This window comes from Prionailurus viverrinus, chromosome B1 (assembly GCF_022837055.1).
Source record: "Prionailurus viverrinus isolate Anna chromosome B1, UM_Priviv_1.0, whole genome shotgun sequence".
NCBI classification, from domain to species: Eukaryota; Metazoa; Chordata; class Mammalia; order Carnivora; family Felidae; genus Prionailurus; species Prionailurus viverrinus.
In genome coordinates this window covers 25525447-25547300 of record NC_062564.1, presented here as the reverse complement: position 1 = coordinate 25547300, position 21854 = coordinate 25525447, and the positions used below count along the sequence as shown (strand labels likewise).

General features: G+C 39.6%; 1 protein-coding gene across 6 annotated transcripts in view; it reads left to right on the top strand.

The window, feature by feature from the left end:
- TRMT9B (tRNA methyltransferase 9B (putative)) overlaps positions 1-21029 on the top strand; it is a 75828-nt gene extending 54799 nt beyond the window's left edge. For 3 of the 6 annotated variants that reach the window (XM_047857154.1, XM_047857152.1, XM_047857153.1), the window contains exons 3-5: positions 1396-1604; positions 7407-7580; positions 14012-15377. In XM_047857154.1, coding sequence (XP_047713110.1) covers positions 1451-1604; positions 7407-7580; positions 14012-15042 — 1359 coding nt within the window. In that variant the 5' untranslated portion in view covers positions 1396-1450 and the 3' untranslated portion in view covers positions 15043-15377. Of the gene's footprint in view, positions 1-1395; positions 1605-7406; positions 7581-14011; positions 15378-18721 lie in introns of those variants that run through there. The other 3 variants (XR_007151763.1, XM_047857156.1, XM_047857155.1) reach the window with 3 other exon arrangements.
- Positions 21030-21854: the final 825 nt, after the last annotated feature.

Genomic DNA, 21854 nt, shown 5'->3' with positions numbered 1-21854 from the left:
TCACTCTTTCATCTTCAAGTTTGTGAGTGTATCTCTTCCCACACCCCCCAGGGTCACTCCCTTTTCTACCAAACCCAGTGCCACCCTCTGGACTCAGGATTAGTCAGTTCTGCTTGTGTTTGTTCGTTATTGAGCATCTGCCGTGTGCAAACTCTGGCAGATTCGGCATTAAATAAGGCGAATCCTTAAACTCTAGCATCTTCCAGCCAGTGCTACAGGCAAATATCCAATCAATGATTATAGCCCTTTGTGTTGGTGGCAGCATGCATGGGATGCACGGGAGTAAAAGGGGCAGGAGCAAACTAGCTGATACGCACCAGTGGGGCCAAATGGGTTCTTAAATGATTGAAAATACTTTCATATTGATTGGTAAAAAGCTACAAGCTGAGCCCCTGGCCACTTCCCTGGGATACTCTTCACTCACATGCCACAAGAGAATAATTCAAAGATTAAACCTAACCCAGCAGGGGCCTCTAAGACTGCTCTTTCATTTTCTCACTCCTTTCTGATTTCCTGATCCTGCATGAGAGGTCAGAGAAGGCTTTCTGCAAGAGGTGATGCTCATGTCAAGAATGAACGGAAGTTAGCCAGGCAAAGCATAAGTATCCGTTCAGACCCCTGGATGAGAGAGTGTGTCGCGTCTGAGAAACCATGGGGCACTGAGCAATACAGCCTCATCTGATGCTAGGGAAGGGCGGTGAGAAATAGCTTTAAGAGATAAGTTGAGGCCAGATCAGAAAGAGCCTTGTATGCCCTAGTAAGACACCTGAACTTGACTGGACAAGCTATAAAATGCCTTTGAAGAAATCTAAGATGGAAAACAACATTATTAGATTTCTGTTTTAGGAAAACAGTTGTGGATAGTTCCTTCCATAAGTGAAGGAAAGGGATTGAGGGGCAACCAAAATCTGTCCCCCCAAAATCTGTTTACGGCTATGAAAGTAATTCAGACAAGAGGCGAGCACCTTTTCTAAAGCTGGATCAGTAGGGAGATTGAGAAATGGTTAGCATCCAAAGACATTAAAAAGGTCGAATCAATAGGGCTTTGTGATTGGATTGGAGTGATGAGCTACCTGTTATAAAATTTTAAAACTTCTGTAGCATTAAATAGAATGATTTTATCCAGGGTGAACCATTTGGTGAACCTTTTGTATATGCTTCCAGAATTAAGAATTGATCTTGTACAGGAACTTACACTGACTGGCTCATTTCCAAACCATTATTTTCTGAAGATATGCAGGTAAAAACTATGCATTTGCTAGTCTTTGGACAATTATGGTGGGGTTACAGTGCAGATTTTGTTATTTTCAGTTAAAAAAAAAAAGAAGTATAAGGACAGTATGACCTTGGCAGTTGTAGGTTCCTAATCTTAGAAAAATCTGCATCCTCCTTCAGCTCCTTCTGCTGTATACTGTGACCGGCATTTCTTGGGGGTGGCCCCATTCCCAGGATGGATCATGAAGCTGCCCAGCTGGAAAAGCAGCACGTACATGATGTGTATGAGGGCACCGCACCTTACTTCAATGACCTGCAGAGCAAAGCCTGGCCTCGCGTCCGTCAGTTCCTCCAGGAGCAGAAGCCGGGCAGCCTCATCGCTGACATAGGTAACCCCGGGGTTGTGCCACATAGTCTGAAATATATTCTATTGTGCCTTTCCTTTTCAGATTCATTTTACATTTTTGTTCTATCCAGAAGTTGAAAATTGTGTCCTTGGCCTGCCAGGACCTAGAGTATTCACTTTATAGCAGAAATTCATCAAGTCAGAAAGTTAGGAAACTTCCTGAAATCTACATTTATACAATGGTGACCTTTTCAAGAACCTCTGCATACATCCTCCCGCGAAATCGACCTGACATTGAATGAATAAATCATGACAAATGACTGCGGGTGAAACTGACCATTTGAAATGTAGAGCGACTCACATTTGTAAATAATGTTTTGGTGGCTCACCTTGAGCGGCTCTCATGCCTTCTACAGAAGAGCCAGAATTGTGGGATTACAAAAGAAGTCCTATAACCTCTTATTAATCTCATAGATCCTTTCCCTTCACTATTCTGTAGGTCTTTCATTATTGGAGCATATCTTTAATTAGGTCATACCTTCATAATCACTGATTTGCCTGGAAGACTTTGGCTGAGTGTCTTTCTGAATCAGTGGTAAACCACAACCCAGTAGATCTAAGACTAAGTTTAAGACACGGTAGGGTTTCTATTTGAGGCATGTCCATCTAAAACTATTTCCAGCAACTGCATGCAGACTGTGCCCAGAAGTCATAAATTTTTGTAGTTGTAAATTCCATCTGATTTGCCATTTACTGTAAATATTTATTCTAAATATTAGCAAGAGATATTAGTATTAGTCCCAGTGCCCAGGACTTTTAGCATGTTAAGGATGGTATGAGCAGTGTGGAATTTGGGGAAGGGGTGCATATCACGTAGAAATGGAGAGTCTCTGAAAAATCTAGCATGTCATTTTTTTTTTTTGTAATTAAATGTGGTTTCAGAAGATACCTCGAGTTTGGAACTCTTACCAACCACAATGTTAGCAAAATGCCAGAATATTAAAATAGGAGAAAAGGAACCATTTAATAAGTGACTTTGGGATAACAGTATCATCACATGCTACATTCTCATATCTTACACCAAAAATTCCAAACAAAGATTTGGGTATAAGAAAATGAAATCATTAAAGGACTAGATGACTGACAATTAGATTTTTTTTTTTTTTAATATCCACCTAGGACAAAGGCCCCTCTGTAACACCAAGTCAGAAATCATAAAAGAAAATACAGTTGTTATTATTCACAGTCCCTATGTCAAGTTTATAAAATTGCCATGAACACTGAATTCGTGAATACTGAATTATGGTCCCTAAAAGAAATGTAGGATTAGGGTTCCTGTGAGCCTCTGGTCACACTTTTGTCAACTGATCAATACCTAACCTTGTTTCATGTGTATGTCTATTTGAAGACACATTATTTACTATATAGATTCATTAACATTGAACTCAAGGCTAACACACTATAACTCAAGCCTGAACAAAGTTTATTTAACATGTATATCTTGTCCATAAGGCTCGTGATAGCCTTCTTGGGCTTAGGAACCCTACACACCACTTGAGCCGTATGCTCAGAGGCCATTTTAAACAATGAAATCATTGCACAAAGCACAAAAATGCCAAAAAAAAAAAAAAAAAAGTGCCACTAAATAGACCACATAAAGGACCCTTGTTGGTAGGGTGAGAACCAAAATAAGACATGGGTAATGGGCCCCTTAGACAACTCAAATTTTTCCAAAATTTTTGCTGTTCTATACGCTGGCTTGTTGGTAACCACCGTGCAGGTGCTTGAGTATTGATTTGGGGGTAACAAATTTTATCCAGCAGGTGAACATGCAAATACAGAACCTGTGAATAATGAAAATGGACTGCATCGATATCTTTGACCATATAAAAATTTAAAAGTTCAACAAGGCAAAAATCTAGACAAATATATAACTGAAGTTAAAAAAAAAACAGACAACTGAGTAAAAATATCTGTAACTTATCTAATAAAAATACTGGATCATTTGCTTCACCTACAGAGCATTCTTCAAAGTCAGTACAAAAGAATATGGTGAACAATTCAAAAGAAATAGTGAGGAAATGATAGGAACAAACGATGAAAAAAAGGAGGAATCCCAATTGCTGAAAAATTTTTTGATAGGTAACCCACTTACATGGCTCCGTAACAAAGGTACAAAGGGGCGTACAGTGAAAAGAGCATCCTGTCCCAGTCCTGTGGCACCAAGTAACCCATGCCAGGAGCAGTTGGCTTCTTGTATAATCTTGAGAGAGTTCACTTAAGTATAAGCATATTTGTGCATAGCGGTATATATATGGGTGAGTTTCCTTCTTTGATTATGCAAATGGTGGTATGTTCTACAAACTGTTAGACACCTAACTTGCGTTTCCTTTAATATCTGGTGGATATCATTCCATGTTTGTGCTTACAGAGCTGCCCAGTATTAAAGCTGCACACCATTCTCTGATAAATAGCACCGTACTGACAGATATATGGTGTTTGCCATATTTTGCTACTACAAATTATGGTACAAATAATATTCCTTGGGTGCCCTGTGCAAATTCATAATCATATCCAGTAAATATTTGTTTACCCATTTGTATCTTTCAAGTTTTGTGCTTTTACATTTTTACTATTCAATAAATCAATGGTACTGTTTTGATTACACAAGGGGATAGGTTTTAAAATAAGAGTGAAGTTAAGAAGTAAATGAAGAAGAAAGACAAAAGCCCAAGGAGAGTAGAAGAGAAGAAAGTAAGCTAACACGACTATCTCCAAAAGGACATTTTTTTTTCTTTCCAGGTTTTCCAATTGGCTAAAATCAATGGTTTGTTATATTGGTTAACTTGACTGGTTACTATATTAGCAATCCATAGTTAATTACCAGTAAAACTTTGCATAAATAATCAACATCTGGCCATAATCAGGTTCCAGTTGCCTACAATTTTCTAGGCTGTTTTCACTATTTAAGTGGTGCAACTTTTAGTCGACTTAGATTTTATTCACCACATCACCCCGTTCCCCATCATTCCATCACCAAGAGTTCCTGATGGAAACTAAGTCGTCTGGGCCAGTAACAGGAATCAAGTGAGCAGAAATTACAGCCTAAGTGAAAAGAACTTCGAAGATTCAAAGACAGCAGAAATCCAAAGTACTCTCAGGAAATACTATGATCTCTTCAATCATGACAATATGGCTACCTCAAATGGGCTAGTCGCTTAAGGACATTAGATGGTTCATGGAGGGTGTTCTGGGGTTTGAGATCTTTGTTTAGATTAGTTTAGAAAATAGGAAGAAGACCAGAGCCAGATTCTTTTTGAGCAAGGTTACCTTTTTACCTGACATCAGAGACAACCGTCTGTCCTAATAGTATTAAAAATGGTATTTTTGTGTACATAACAAAAATTTCCTTTTCAATAATTAAGATTCCCTTTGCCTCTTAACTCTATGTATTTATTCCCAATCTCTGTAGTAAGATTTAATTTACTAAGTCATTCCCTATTTACCATTCCTTCATCGAGTCAATAAAAATTTAGAACTCTTGCTCGGTGGCAAGCACCATGCCTACAGAATAAAACGTATCCCTTCATCTCTGCTTTCAAGAAATGTATATAAAATGGGAAATAAGTAGGCTTTACTCTTGTCTTTCCTACGGGAAAAGAGAATTCTGCTTCAGATAAAGGTCTTAGCAAAAACTCTTAATTTAAAAAATGTAGTTGTTCCTGCAAACTCGAGAGGAAACATTCAAATTAGTTATTTCTAGCAAACACTCGCCCACCATGCACCAAAACATTTCGTTGAATTGAGGCAATTATGTTTTCTTCTTTGAGTGTGGTACAGAATAGAAAATAGAGAGGAATGTAAGCACGCACTCTCTTAGCTCTCTTCAATACTGTGAAAGGTTATCATTTAATGAGATTTTGTAAAGCCACATGACTTGTGTACTGGAGCTTGCTGCCGTATCAAAAATGTTTGATATACTTCTTGCACATTTAAGATAATGGGGTCACTAGGCTTGGCAGGAGTTCTGATTTCCTCATTAGGATAAAATCTTCCCCTCTCTATCGTCTCAGTGTATGCAGTTGGAAAATAAATAATTGCATCATGTCTGCGAGATCCACCACTATGCTTCAAAATGAATGCCATCAGAAACGAAAATGGGATAAATCGAGGGTGCCATGGGCCCTAGATGGTGATGCTGAGATTTGACAAGGACTGGGTTGCCTCAGTATTGCCAGACGCCCTCTGAACACCTCCCTCTAGCTCTAGTGGTCCATGAACCTGTTCTTTCTGTTTTTACTTTTTAATTCCTGAATTAATGTACAATGTTATATTAGTTTCATGTGTACAGTGTCGTGATTCAACAAATAAAAATAACCCCCAAATAACCCCCAAAACAAAAACAACACAGCGATTCAACAGTTCTATACGTTACTCAGCGTTCATGACGATAAGTGTTACTCTTAATCCCCTTCACCTGTTTCACCCATCCCATCTGATAACCACCAGTTTGTCATGAACCTGTTCTTATTAGTCGGAGGTAATTTTCTCTTTCATTTTTCTAAATGTATCCTCTGAGCCAATTAAAAATAAAAAAGCAAACACATTTGCCAGATTATTTTCCTTCAACCAGGACCATCATCTTTGAAATATTCAGGATTGCAATTTTAAAGTACTTTGTGAATCCTATTTTCCTCATAACTCCCCTCAAATATTGGTTACTTTTCCTCATAAGTATTCTTAGGAACAGTGGCTATGACATCTAAAATATTTCTAAGACCCCAATCACATTAAAATGATGACATTGGAAATCTTGTTTTTATTCACGTACTTGCCACTGTCTCAGATGGCATCATCGATGAACTTTAATTATACTTTTGGTGTCTCATATAATTTTGAATGGCCTGCCATTTTGGAAGCAGCACACTAATCATGCTTGAAGAGTGGTAGATATTTTTTCAGGGATATCAGCTCCCATGATATCTTTAAATATTTCTGAAAAAGGAATTCACTGCTATGTCTGTGTTACAATATAATACTAGGTATCAGACCCCAGAAGGTCTTGTTTCAAGATGGTTACTCACTCCTGTTACTTCCTTCTTCATCGTAGTATCAGATCTGATTGATCTAGATCTTTGGGTTGTGTAAATATTGAATTACTTGGGTTTCTGCCAAATGAATGTCATAAGTGGTCTGTTTAAGAAGAAAAAAATAGCTCTAAAGCTTGTATGCTGAGTCAACAGAGATCATTTAAAACCAAGAACTGACAATAGATTGGATAAAAATTTCTCGAAATTCCCTTTTCATTCAAATTCCAAATTTTTGAAAAACGTGTGTTATGGTATAGATTGTTTTGTTTATATCCAGTGAAAATGGTTGGCAGTAGTTTGTTTTATGCAGCCAGTAAATGTTAAGAATGTCTGGAGAGATAACATGAGAATAAATGCCATCACGTACGGACTTCTGCATAATGAAATATGTATGTGAAGGTAGTTTTGTAAAGGCCTGGGCACCATTCCTAGGGTACTAGGAAACTCAGCCACTGTCATGAGCCAGCTAACAGTTTTTGGTTGTGCTAGTGGGCCAATCCCTATGGACGTTACCTCATTAAATGTTCAATAAATGTTATTTCTTTTTCCCTATTCTTTTCCATCTTCTGTTATGGATGAACATATGTAAGTGCCCTCTGAAGATCTTTCTTTGGCTTTTGTGAATATCTTCAAACCACATTGTAGTCTGTCTCGGTTAGTTAATACAAAGTTGTTTCTATTCCTTGTTGTAAGACAAACTCACCGTGTTCCACTTTCCGGGAGGACAGTATGTAACACAGGTTTTTCTCTTACAGGTTGTGGGACTGGAAAGTATCTTAAAGTGAACAGCCAGGTGTACACCCTGGGCTGTGACTACTGCGGGCCATTGGTAGAGATTGCCCGGAGTAGAGGATGTGAAGTCATGGTATGTGACAACCTTCATCTCCCCTTTAGGGATCAGGGCTTCGATGCCATCATCTCCATAGGAGGTAAGGCAGGTCACACGTTCCCTCTTCACCAGGACAATGACATTACATGAATGGTGGAGGCCATTCTCACAACTCAACATTCATTCTTTGTAGAAACGTCAGTGTGATTCATTTCATCTAATTTTTAAAAATATTTCAACTGGATCATTTGACTAATCCCAAATGTACATAAGGTGCTACATAGGATTGTTTTCACTAAACCTTCAAACTGGTACTGTGTTCTCATGACTCATTCCAATTTCTTTTACTTATAAGTATTAGAGGAATTTTAGTCATTGAAATATTTCATACTCTTGTTATACTGAAATAGAGCCAGGCTCTCCCAATGCGAAGTAGAACTTTAGAAGTCTCATTACCTACTTTAGGTCATGACTGTGTCCTTTATTAGCAGAACACTGTAAAACTCATGCACTGAATGTCACCCGGCAGGATGTGTCATCCAATCTGCTACTCACTGGTGCATGAGGGCACCGGGGAAGATGGCCTCACCCGGTCCCGGACTACATTAGTTTCACATCACTCGGCTCTCTTACTGCTAGAGATTGTTTATATTCTAGGGAATATGTTCCTCATATTTTCCCAACAAGTGTGCCCCATAAAAACACAGTCCACAAATGAAAAGAAACAACAAAGACCTGTGCCTGAAATATACACAGATATGGCTCATTTTACTCAATACATGTAATCCTGAAACTTAGACTTTTAGTCCCATTGAAAATGGGACGTGCTAGGGAACCTTGCACCAAGTTCTTTTGCAAAGAGGAAAATCTTGTGCAAAGCAAAGGATTTGCTCCAATACACTTAAAATTAATCTATTTGACTATAGATTACACACAAAGCAAGGTGATCCTATATAAAACTTACTGACTAGATAAAAACTGGGAGATAAAAATTCACGAGGAGACTGCTCTCTCCTGCAGGAAATGAGGACTTAATCTATTCAACAATAGATGGGGACTATAACTTTGCACAGTGAGGGGATGCAGGCCTGGAGGCCACAGCCTTGAAACTAGTCAGGACTGGCAGGACGTGGTTGCCGTGGAAACCTGCTGTAGGCCAGCCCTACTTAGTTGCAGATGAAACGGTCAAGTCCATTTTGGGCATAAACATTATGAGGAGGGAGTCTTGTTACACCAAGAAACTCATTAAAGTGTTTTGAATCTTTAGTGGAAAGAAAGCTTTTGGGTTGGATATTCCACCCAAAGAATGAGAAATCGGGGAGAGGTCAGAGAAGTGTGTTCTTTGTTCTTTGTGTTCCTTTACATTAGTTTCAGAGGCTAAATGTTCGTTTACATGAGTTTCAAGGCTGTGCCATGAGCCACTGTGGCGGGCACAGGGATAGCGCCCAGCTGTCCGACTTCTGGCAAATGCTCCATGTGTACGTGGTTAGGTGCTTCTCTGCTTCCAGTTTAGGTCTCCTGCTTTGTCCGCAGAAGAAATGCAACATACCTGGTTGCCGTCTTCTGAAGAAAAATGCTTCTTTAGGTGGAAACACACCATGTATTTTTCGGAACTGTAACTGTATTAATGTAACGTGGTCATTTTCAGCGAGGTTTCACATTTAGAACTATCTTATGAAAAATTTTGATAGTCTGTCTCTCTTATGTCCATACATATTTACTTCCCTATTTAGAATTTTATGCTGGCACTTTTGCTAATCTTAGCATGAAGAAATATATATATAAAGAGACATGCTTTTTCTATGACTCCTAATAATAATTTGAGAGGTCAACACCGTATCTAATTATACATTCCACATGTTTTTCTGACAGCTTGGAGGAAGAAACACTCTTTCCACTTAGTTTGAGAATAGCTTGACAATTCTAACAAAATTTAGCAATATATTACAACAGGGCCAATCGACTACTTATTTTATGCCAGTCATTCTCGGCATGGGGTTATGGTGCCCCTTTCACCCTTGGGGGACACTTGTCAATGTCTGGAGACATTTTTCGCTGGCTCAACTGGATGTGTGTACAACCTCCTGTCATCTAGTGGCTGGCCCCCTGCAACAAAGAATTATCTAGCCCACAATGTCAGTAGTGTTGAGGTTGCAAAACTCTGCTTTACGCTTTCAGTTAAAGGAGACCTGCACATTGGAAAAGTCAAATGACAGCACATCATAAAATATCAAGAATTAACAAGACTTTAAAGATGATCTTCTGTAACTTCCCATCGAATTCTAGAATCCAGTACTTGAATTCAACCTACCTATTTTCTGGGGTCTCAGCAGGAACATGTGGCTATAGTATACATATATTGACCAGTATTTTTTTAAGTTTGTTTATTTATTTATTTATTTATTTATTTTGAGAGAGAGAGAGAGAGAGAGAGAGAGAGCGCGCGCAAGCAGGGAAGGGGCACAGAGAGGGAGAGACAGAATCCTAAACAGTCTCTGTGCTGTCAGCACACAGCACAAAGCCTGAACTCACGAACTGTGAGATCATGACCTGAGCCGAGATCATGAGTCAGACACTTAACCGACTGAGCCACCCAGGTGCCCCTATTGCATACTATTTTTGCCTTTAAGTTGTGATTATGCTTTTTAAACAAAAGGGGATTTTTTTTTAGCCTTTAAAAACTCAATATAGTCTCTGGGAATGCAAGCTGGTGCAGCCATTCTGGAAAACAGTAGGGAGGTTCCTCAAAAAACTAAAAATAGAACCACCCTACCACCCAGCAATTGCACTACTAGGTATTTATCCAAGGGATAAAGGTGTGCTGTTTCAAAGGGACACATGCAACCCCATGTTTATAGCAGCACTATCAACAATAACCAAAGTATGGAAAGAACCCAAATGTCCGTTGATGGATGAATGGATAAAGAAGATGTGGTGTGTGTGTGTGTGTGTGTGTGTGTGTGTGTGTATATACACACACACACACATACACACAATGGAGTATTACTCAGCAATCAAAAAGAATGAAATCTTGCCATTTGCAACTACGTGGATGGAACTGGAGGGATTATGCTAAGTGAAATTTGTCAGAGAAAGACAAATGTCATATGACTTCAATCATATGAGGACTTTAAGAGACAAAACAGATGAACATAAGGGAAGGGAAGCAAAAATAGTATAAAAACAGGGAGGGGGACAAAACATAAGAGACTCTTAAATACAGAGAACTAACTGAGGGTTACTGGAGGGCTTGTGGGAGGGGGATGGGCTAAATGGGTAAGGGGCACTAAGGAATCTGCTCCTGAAATCATTGTTGCACTATATGCTAACTAATTTGGATGTAAATTAAAAAAAAATTAAAATAAAAGAAAAAAAACTCAATATAGTTTCCTGACATTTATAATTCATAAAAATGCATCTTCACATCCCATTTTGGTTACATTTATAATGTTTTTACATAGAATATACAGATGCATATATAATACATTTTTTATATAATGAAGAAATCTTCATTTGTAAAGTTTTTCAAAAAAGAATTGGCCTAAAAGTTACTTAGTATTACATGTTAAATATAAATATTAAACAATATAAAAGATTCAGGTATTTCCTGGGTGATATTATGCTATTAAAGTGAATCATCACATAACAGATGTTTAAGGAACTATTATGTATAAAGACTTTCTTCCTTTAAAAAAAGACTTCTTTTGAAGCCCGGAATTCTAAAATGTTGAAGACATAGGAATCTGCTAAAAAGAGATTACTATATTAAAGTGGTCCTATTTTAATGATTTTTTTTCTTTTTTGGCCCCCAAAAGGAACGCAGTCAACTGTCATTATTCACAGTAATTATATTCTATGAAGTCTCCTCAAACACTTAATTAGCGAATACGGAGGCATTGCTCCCAGGGGAAATAAAGGACTAAGTTCCTGTGAGCCTCTCGTCGCTGCATTTTTTGTCAACTGATTTGTACACAACCTTATTTTACATGTATTTCCGTTTAAAGACAATTTATTCAATTTTGAACTCCTGGCAACAGCCCGAACGAAGCTCATCTAACAAGACATACCCTAGCCTTCTCACACTCAGGAACCCCACACAGCATTTAAGCACTATGCTCAGGGATCATTTTAAACAGCGAAATCACCAACAAAAAGCACCAAATGCAAAGACCGTGGCACTAAACAGGCCACCAAAGGACACTTGTTGACAGGGAGAAAGCCAAAACAGGCAAGTAGAGGTCACCTTGCTCAACCTTAGATGGAAACACGCACATTGGGAGCTCTGTGCCACCACACGCATGTCAAGAAATGACCAGGAAAACACTGAGAGTGCTGTTGTGGAAGCTACAAATATTTTGTCAAGTAGCAAAATTTGCAAATATGGAATTTGCAGATAACAAGGGATGACCATATGTAGAAAATACATCCATAGACATTCTGGAGTGGATTAGGTGCAAGTCATGGGAGATATTTTGTCAAGTAGCAAAATTTGCAAATATGGAATTTGCAGATAACAAGGGATGACCATATGTAGAAAATACATCCATAGACATTCTGGAGTGGATTAGGTGCAAGTCATGGGAGATATTCACGGCCATGAATAGTCATAGATATGAACATTAGGATCATCCTACCTCTCTCCTGACCTCTGTGCCTCCTTTTAGCTCAGTCACCAAGACTCTGCCTCTAGAAATGTAAGCTTTCAAATTAACCATTAAAAAGGGCTCTCTGGTGGGGCGTCTGGGTGGCTCAGTCAGACAGGCGTCCAACTTGGACTCAAGTCATGATTTCACGGTTCCTGAGTTCAAGCCCTGCGTTGGGCTCTGTGCTGACAACTCAGAACCTACAGCCTGCTTTGGATTCTGTGGCTCTCTCTCTGCCCCTACCCTACTCGTGTTCTCTCTCTCTGTGTCAATAATAAACAAACAGTAAAAAAAGTGGGGGCTCTTTGGGAATTGGAGTGAGGAACAGTCTGAGGCCTAGCGAAGTCAAGTGATTGGTCAAAGATCACAAGGTGAGTTGCTGTCAGATCTAGGATAAAATACGCTGGCGTCCTGTTTGTCCAACCCATTTTCGCGTCATCGCACGTCTGGCTTCTCACGCCTCTGCGTGGCAGGACAGCGGACGCCAGGGCATGTGTGCTGTGTGAGACTGTGGGGACGGAAACCTGATTGGTAACAAGACCGCGTGTGCCTGTTGACTGATCTTCCTTTGACAGCTTTCTTTATACAAGAATCTCATTTTAGATATTTACCATCTCTCCGTGGCAGGTAAACTAGAGATTTATTTGCCTAACACCACCGCTGCCCGCTGGACTATGGTGAGGGGTTCAGGAACCCTCCTATCCTCTATCTCTCATCTTACTACTCATACCTGAGCGTAGTGTCCAGACTTCCCTTGGGACTAACTTCCTTCCTGAGACACGGGGTAGGCCTTACCCCTCCATGTGGAAAAACAATCTGGTTTTTTCTCTTGACATAGTACTGGGATTGGACTCCTCTCAGAACTCATAGACTGGCACTTTCCACACTTTCCATGTTTGATGAAAACACGCCTAATATTTTCATCATTAGATTGGATAAAGACAGTCTTACTTGAATTCCACTTTAACTTTGCAGGGATTAGAAGAAAAACAATGACCTCTATATGTTGATTTTTAAAAACACATCCACAGCCACTTTATATTAATATTTAAAAAAATAATAAGCAATCATTTGGACTTTTGCTAGGCTGGCTTATCTTTGCATTATCTAAGAAGACAATCTTTAGCATTTTTCTCCACTTCTATTTGCTGTATTAATTTTGTTAACATTGATTAGTGGTGTTAATCTTTTGGTGCATAAGAAGTACCAATCATTTGTTAAAGTAAAGAATTATCTCATAGTCTTCCACTGAGAACACTTACCTAACAGTGCTCCCAGGAAAATTTCATTAATTCACATTGGTCATCCTTCTACTTAACAAATTCATAGGATTCAGAAACTGGAAGGATTTGGAACTTACAATTTATCTATGTATTTAGACAAATTTTTTTAATGTTTATTTATTTTTGAGAGAGAGAGAGAAAGAGCAGAGCACAAGCAGGGGAGGGGCAGAGAGAGAGAGGGAGACACAGAATCTGAAGTAGGCTCTGTCTGGGCTCTGAGCTGTCAGCACAGAGTCGGACGCTGGGCTTGAACCCACGAACCATGAGATCATGACCTGAGCTGAAGCTGGATGCTTAACCAACTGAGCCACAGAGGCGCCCCCACATTATTTGTCTTATTAAAAATGAACAAACTTGAAATCCATATACGTTACATAATTACCTAAGATTGTGTAGGAAGTATAGGAGCCAAAGATAAGAATTATATCTCCCCTTAAACAAGGCTTTGCTATACCCACCATGTGCCCTGCCCTGTAGGAAATAAAGAGGTTTTATTGTGTGTTGAAATTGCATTGTATGAAATTGCATTATATGTAAAATACTAGCGTATAAATTTGAGAGTTTATGTATGTGTACACATTGAAGTCTCGTTTCTTCTTTTTCAGTCATCCATCATTTTTCTACAAAACAGAGAAGAATCAGAGCAATAAAAGAAATGGCCAGGGTCTTAGTTCCTGGAGGCCAGCTGATGATTTATGTTTGGGCCATGGAACAAAAGAACCGGCACTTTGAGAAGCAAGATGTGCTTGTCCCGTGGAACAGGGCCTTATGCTCCCAGCTCTTCTCAGACTCCAGCCAGCCTGGGAGAAAACAGCAGTGTGGACATCCAGAAAGAAGCCATCCCTACCATCCTCCTTGTTCTGTCTGTAGCTGCTCTGTTTGTTTTAAAGAGCAAGGTCATTCCAAACGGTCCCACAGCATGGACTATGAACCAATGATGGCCAGAGCCTGTTGTGCAAATATCTCTGAGGAAGGAGAGGAAGAAAATGGATTCTATAACACATTCGGAAAATCTTTTCGTTCCTGGTTTTTCTCTAGGTCTTTGGATGAGTCAACTCTGAGGAAGCAAGTTGAGAGAGTGAGGCCCCTGAAGACTACAGAGGCTTGGGCCAGTAGCACCATATCGATTCAGCCTTCCAGACAATCCAGTTTAGACTTAGATCGCCAAGAGCCATTGTCAACAAGAGAGCAAACTTCAGATGAAGATGTGTTTGTGGAGACTTCGCAAAAACAGTTGGAGTGGCTGAGAGCACCAGCCACAAAGAAACATCTGCGTGGAGGCCAGCAAAGAGAAGTTAGGAGAAATGGAGATGGGAATTTTCTGGAAAGCACCAACACCAATGCGAATCGTGTGAATGCAGGTGATGTAGAAGAAGGCGACCCTTCTAGTAAAATACTGAGAAGGATTTCTGCAGTCGACTCCACAGATTCCAACCCAGATGCCACAATTTCTGTCGAAGAACAACAGCCCGACGTTTTGGATTCCAGAGCCTTGATGCGCTATTACCATGTGTTTCGAGAGGGCGAGCTCTACGGCCTGCTGAAGGAGAACGTGTCGGAGCTGCATGTTCTGAGCTCCGGGAACGATCATGGCAACTGGTGTATCATTGCCGAGAAAAAGGACAACTGCGATTGACCAGATCATGTTAGACAGTTCCTCCAAAAGATGGACCGTGGTCTTTTCACAGGGTTTGGTATGGTTACCTGAATTTGCATCCAACTTTATTATTTTTAATGCATTTTTACTTTGCTTTGTAGAGATGATGACTTGATCATCTTTTAAATATTTGGATGAACACAGAGCCTGGCATGTAAAGCATTTGACAAAGGGTATTCATAAATCATTAATATAAAAGAAGCAGCAGTATAAAATGAACTTCAATATGGTGAGGATTTTCTTTTCCCTGAAAGGCGAAGTTATGATAAAGATACATGTGTATCATTTTTCAGTATTACACGCAGATTCTAACAGATTCTGGTTGTTGTCTTTTTTTTTTTTTTTAATTAGTATTGAAGGAGAGTCAACTTACGACATACTAGTTTCAGGTGTACAACGTAGTGATTTGACAATTCTGTACAAGATTCTCTTTTTAAGTATACCTTTTTAGAACAGCATTTTTATAATGAAGGGGGGTAATTTCTGCTTCTCTGGTTATACTTTCGATTTGTCTGCAAGATAACAGGTAAACCTTTTCCGTGGCATGCATGTAAATTGAACGAGGTGATAAATTATTTTGTTGCCAAGGCCTTCCTCATACTTCAGAAAAGCCAGAGACGGTAGAGAGAGACAAGTTGTTATGAGGACTTTTCTAAATGGTAAGCAAACTTGCTTCCAAATATGTAAATGACAAGGCTTTCAGTGTTGCTCAGAAGGTTTTTAAAGGCACCGTCAGCAGGTAGGGAGTGCTATGTGTATGTATCAGAAGTTGTTGCAAGTACCCCAGTGGTATCTTTCTGACCTTATTCGAAGCAGGAATGTCTACTTAGGATAAGACCAAGATTGACTAAGGAGTTTTCACCTAGAATGATGCTTTTCTTATGAACTGAAGGAGTATTTAGGAAATGAGAATCTGGTTGAAGCGCTGTTTTATTTTGGCTCTCAATATAAATAGATGGTTAAGGGGCAAGTTTTTGTCCTTGACAGAGGATCTGTTGTTGGATTTTTTAAAATCTGGGCACTTATCTTACTGCAAGCCACATTTTATTAGCCATATTAGGGATTTAGGCAGAATTAAGTCCTACGAATGAAAGGCTGGGTTTCTGACACTCTGTAGACAAACAGATTAGATGTTGTATGGTCACTACGCCTGTTCAGATTTAACCTTGGGTCTGTTTAAGTCCATGGGGGATCAGGAGACAGATATAATCAGGAGTCGACATTTGACAGAAGCCTTTTTAATTTATGGGCCTCTGTAATCCTGGACAAAAATCCAATTCTTGTTTTGTATAACATTTCATCTGTCTTGGGTTCTTGTTCCTGCAGTGATTGTGCTCCATCTTGAAATAACGATACCACTTTCAAAGAAGCATAAGGGATTATTTTTAATGTTTATCTGAAAATGACTGATGTATAGAACTCTCTTTTGGCTCTAAAATAAGACCACATCATCACCTTTTGGGTTGGTGAGGTTGTCTGGTAGAAATGACACGTGGGATTTGTATTGTTCAGTGCATAGTCTGCATTGGAGGGACAATGAAAACAGACCTAGAAGTGGGATATAAATTAATTTAGTGTCTTCCATTAAATTAGGACATTAAACATGAGTATAAGCGGTTTTCTTGGTAGAAAGAAAATCTTCTCAGAGTTGGAGAAGTTCTTACAACGAAGGCTTGATGGCCTTTTTATTATGAGTGGATTTTTCCTCTCCCTGAAGCTTGTTGTCACATGCATCTTTAATCCCAGGCTTCTGCTAGAAATCTGCTTGAAGTCCTCTCTTTCTGGTGGTAGTGTGCCACTTATACAGAACTCAGTTTATCAGAGTGCACCAAAAAAGCTTTGCGCTAACCTGTGTGAGCGACCACCTATGCATACACCCTTCTTTACGTAAGAGGATTCTCTAGAATGGTTCTTGAGAAAGAGTTTCACATAATTTTGACAGGAATGTAAATAAGAAGCCACTTAATAATAGCAATCTTTCGTTCTTCATCTGCTGAGCACAAGAATTCTATGCATCCAGACATTATTTTGTATGCAAATACTGAACTCTGTGGCTGATAACCTCTCTTTGGTATATTCATGTGAAAAGCACTCAACTCCAACTTCTGCCTTTGGAGATATATACATATATGTTGTTGAAGAGCCAAGCTAATGTAAATATCATAATCATTTAAAAATCTTGCTCTTCATTAAGGATTGTCCTCCAAAGGAAATACAAGTCATAAGCGAGTGTAAGCATACACAGTTTACTTACGAGTGTTCAGTCTGCCTTAACTTGCTTAATTATAAATTTTGCTGCTCTATCTGAAGTAATATGAAAACTTGGATGCCATTATTAATACTGTATCAGTTTCTTTCCTGTTCACTGATGGCCCTACAGAGTCCCACTATCTGAAGTAACCGGAAAGGTCTGGGAGATTACTGGAAGGTTCTTCCTTAAACACCTCTGCTGGCTTACTGATGCCTCGCTGACCTATTTAAGGATTACATGCAAACAGGCAAATGATTTGGGGTAAACTGCATTAACATGAGGGAAAGAATGCGATCAAAATATCATTATCGTGGGAATCATGCATGTGACCTATGTAAATTATTTTTTAAATTATCACTAGAGTGTCATGTAACTACCAAACCATGCGACGACTATCTCAGATTATCTTATTGGTCTGGTCTTCCTTACCTATCACACTGTTCTGTGCAGGATGGTGTATGATTCTTATGTGTAGTTTTCCCTTCTGTTTCTTCCAAATTCTAGAGGTCAGTCAAGAATTCCTCTGTATTTTAACTGACCATCAATTGAATGGGCAAAACTTGGAGGTAATCCAGAGAGAAAACAATTCACATGCAAACCATCCAGGAACATTAATGTCATTGCCTATTAATGGCCACACAAAAAAATAAGCACTGATTTTTTTTTTCAAAATAAAAATAAATGGGTTTGGAGGAGGACTGAGGGACTAATTGAGTTGTTGAACTTGGTCGGGAGCTGTGAGCACTTAGTTTGGAAGGGATGGAGGCATGGAGGTCTAACTACTGGCCAAGCAGACGCATCCTAGGAAATACAAATCAGGGCAGGCCTGAGCTTTTCTCTGCTATCGTGTAGAAAATATGAAATGATAACTATAAGAGCAGCTAACTTTTCCTAAAATCTAACAATTATTTTATCTGCAACCCTCACCACAGCCCTCTGAGATAAATATACTTATGGTTTCCATCTTGCAGATAAGGAAAACTGAAGCATAAAGAAATGAATTGCCTAATATCACATGCGTAGTTAGTATCATACATCTAGTAAGCAGCAGGGTTGAGATTCAAAAGCAGGTAGGCTGGCTCCCAGCCTGAGCTCGCAAGCACAACACCATATACGCCCAGTCATGGTCAACGCAGATTATAAGAGCCTTTCGAGGTAAATGGGATTAACCTCTTTACAAATGAACTTCAGCAGAGTTAAGCAATGATTTCACAGTTACACAATAATTCGACAGCAATCCCTTACATAGTTCCCCCTCCTTTACACCTATTTTTTTCATTTGTGAGTCTGTTTCAATTTGATTTTAATTTAAAAAAAAAAAGTCTTTGGTCACAAAATGCTCTGTGATCACGTCTCTCCAACTCTTCCCACCCTTCAATCACTGTATTACTGTTTTTCCATTTATAGGTCAGAAAAGGGAGGCTATTCAGGGAGGCTCCTTTTATTTGTTGACTGCACCCTGCTTTGTGCCAGATACACGGGATATAAGGTAATGCGGGTCAGGTAGGTGTGTTGAGTATACGCAGGGCATTAAAATTAAGTGACCTGAAAGTGCCAGGTTGGAACAGGTTTGTGTTTGTTGTATACCTACGACCACGTTGTACTGTTTAGTTGAACTAATATATGAAACCCCCTCTTAAAGAATCACCACGCGTATTAGCATATGTAAGGCCTACCCTAAAGTAATCGTGGACTTAACGGAGCTTGCCCTTGGCACATGAACATCCTCCAACACAAGGATTCTGAGAAGCATATTTAAGAAAATAATGTGTCCGACAGAAAAAAAATGCAGACTCCTTCGGATGGTATCAGATGCAGACTCTTTGTAAACTGCCAACTATTTTTCAGCCTGATCTCCTGCGGTCGCACCCACTTTTTTCTGTTCTGCAATCTGCTGCTTTAAACAACCTCTTTATTAGAAATTATATGACGACAAGTAATTAACGCATCCCCTAGATATAAACTTGGATTTCACATGCCATCATTGTAATCCTTCTCCAAAGAAAAATGCGTGGCATGGGCCTCACTCCACCGATTCAAAGGGCATATGAGGTAAGTGTTATCACACACCCATCCAGCAGATGGAAAAACCATGGGAGCAGAAAGGCGTTACAGCAGCTTCCTCAGACCCCAAACCAGAATGTTCCCTGCCTCTTTTCCCAGCCTCGACTCAAAACTATGATTACCGGTTTCACTGTACACACTCCCTATCAACTGTCCACAGAACTGGAGCAGGGACATTTGAAAAGACCTCTCACCAACCAAGAACGGAAATTACAATGCTGATAGAAAGCACTCAGGCATGGCATGGAAACACACACACACACACACACACACACACACACACATACACACAGAAACCTAAGAGAGCTGATCAAAGAGAAAATACTAACAGTGATTTGTCCTATTTTTGATTCCCCAAAAATTGGGTCCCCCAATATGGGATGCATTAGTAAAAACGTCAATCCTTTCATATTCTGTCCCCCTCTGGACGCAAGTCTTCCTCAGGTGACTAAGCACCTTGATGGCCTATCTGGGTGGGATTAGGGCTAACATGCCATCCATATGCCCAATCTGATGGGTCACTTGTGAGAACCGATTGTCAAACTGGATCCCTCATTTGGCAAATAAGTACATATTTTGTCTCTTCTTCCACTGCAGCTGGGAAAAATAAAGCTTACCTCAACCCAATTAATTCGTAATTAATCCATATGAAACAATCTATTTTCTCCACGGGAAACATTTGCTTTTCTCTGGATACTACCCCCACATAGAAAAGACGGTGGGTTACCACGGTTAACCTGTCTCCAGGGTCACTGAAGAAGTGACATTTATATTTACACTCACCCTGCAAGGAATTTGGTTGAATGACCAGCATTTCTGTAATGAGCTAACCATACCACTTCCATCAGATTTTCTAGTAACGTTGGTAGAGGGACTCCATTAGGGAAGGACTCACTCCATTCTGAAGGCTCACTAGCGTCACTCTAGTGGAGGTTCTGAGAAACTACACATGTGAAAACTGACCCATTTTCTTTAGATGTTCTTCTAAGTATGTGTTCTGTAAATGTATGTGTATACATATTTAGTGTTAGTTGTCAATAGTGACCAAGAAAAAGTAGTCCTCGTACTTGTTCAAACATTAAATTATCAATTACCGTAGAAATGCATTTCATTAATGGACTTTTTTTTCAGGGAAATTGAAAAATAATTGTTAAATATTGCTGCGCTTCTTCTGATGTTGGCATGTCTATTTGTATCAAAAGTGCAAAAACTTTTTTTCCTACAGTTAAAATGTAGGTTTTCCCAGAAGCAGCTAGCAATAGTTTTACAAGCACAAACTGATGTAAAATATCTTGACTGTTGTAATAATCTGAAGATCTTTTATTTTCATTAACCAATGATGTTTAGAATTTTTTTTGAAATCAATATTATTTAAAACGGTGTAATTTGTATGCCCATGACATATATTAGGCAGTTTAAATTATGTGTAAGGGTACTTTTAAAAACTGTTACTAGATGACCAAAATTTTGCCTTTTATCTCCACTCTGAGTGTGACTGGACAGGCCTTGTCCCCCGTCAACTCAGCCAGCCACCTCTCCTTATACTTCAAAAGAATTGGGCAGATTCGTATTTGAATTCTATTATTGTCCAAAGGAAGCGACACAAACCATTTAATAAGAGATGGTCTTGGAAGGGTCAGTAAAAGAATATCATTGACTAAAAAAACATCTTTTAAGATGAATAAAAGTGTGTTAGACTATCCCAAAGCGTGTGTGGAAACATGGTATCGATATCGAAATAACTTGATGTTTTACCTTCTCGGAAGGCCGGCACCTTCACTGCCCCACGCCACCTGCAGGCTGTCAGCTCCTTCTCCGAGTCAGGTGTGAAGTAACAGGGCTCTGTGCCCGCCACTGTTGTGGCCCTAATGCAGCTTGGCGGGGGTGCGTTCTAGCAGCATATGGTGCCCTGGCTGGGCTGGGGGGGGCGGGTGGCGCAAGCCTGACCAACTCCCATTCCTCCCATTCTCTGGGACAGGATGGAAGCAGCTACATTTCCCTGAGCATTAGTTTGCCCCTCATGGTGGCTGCTCAGAGGCAAACCTATAAAGTCCTGAGAACAAAATACACTCTGTGCCAAACTTTTGGCAAGAATCCGTGGAACCTCGGGCATGTGTCTTGCACTCTTTGGCAGAAATATCTCCGTTTTAAAACATTGCTAACGGGGCGCCTGGGTGGCTCAGTCGATTAAGCGTCCGACTTCAGCTCAGGTCATGATCTCACGGGTTCATGAGTTCGAGCCCTGTGTCGGGTTCTGTGCTGACAGCTCAGAGCCTGGAGCCTGCTCTAGATTCTGTGTCTCCCTCTCTCGCTCTTCCCCCTGCCCCTCAAAAAAATTGCTAGTTATTGTCCTTACAAACCATCACTTTGTCCATCTTTGTGCTCATCTTCCATTTTTAAAAAATATTTAAGCATAAATTCAGATGAAGAGCTATCTCCTTAACAGATTTGTCAGATTTTAGTTTTTTCCATGGTT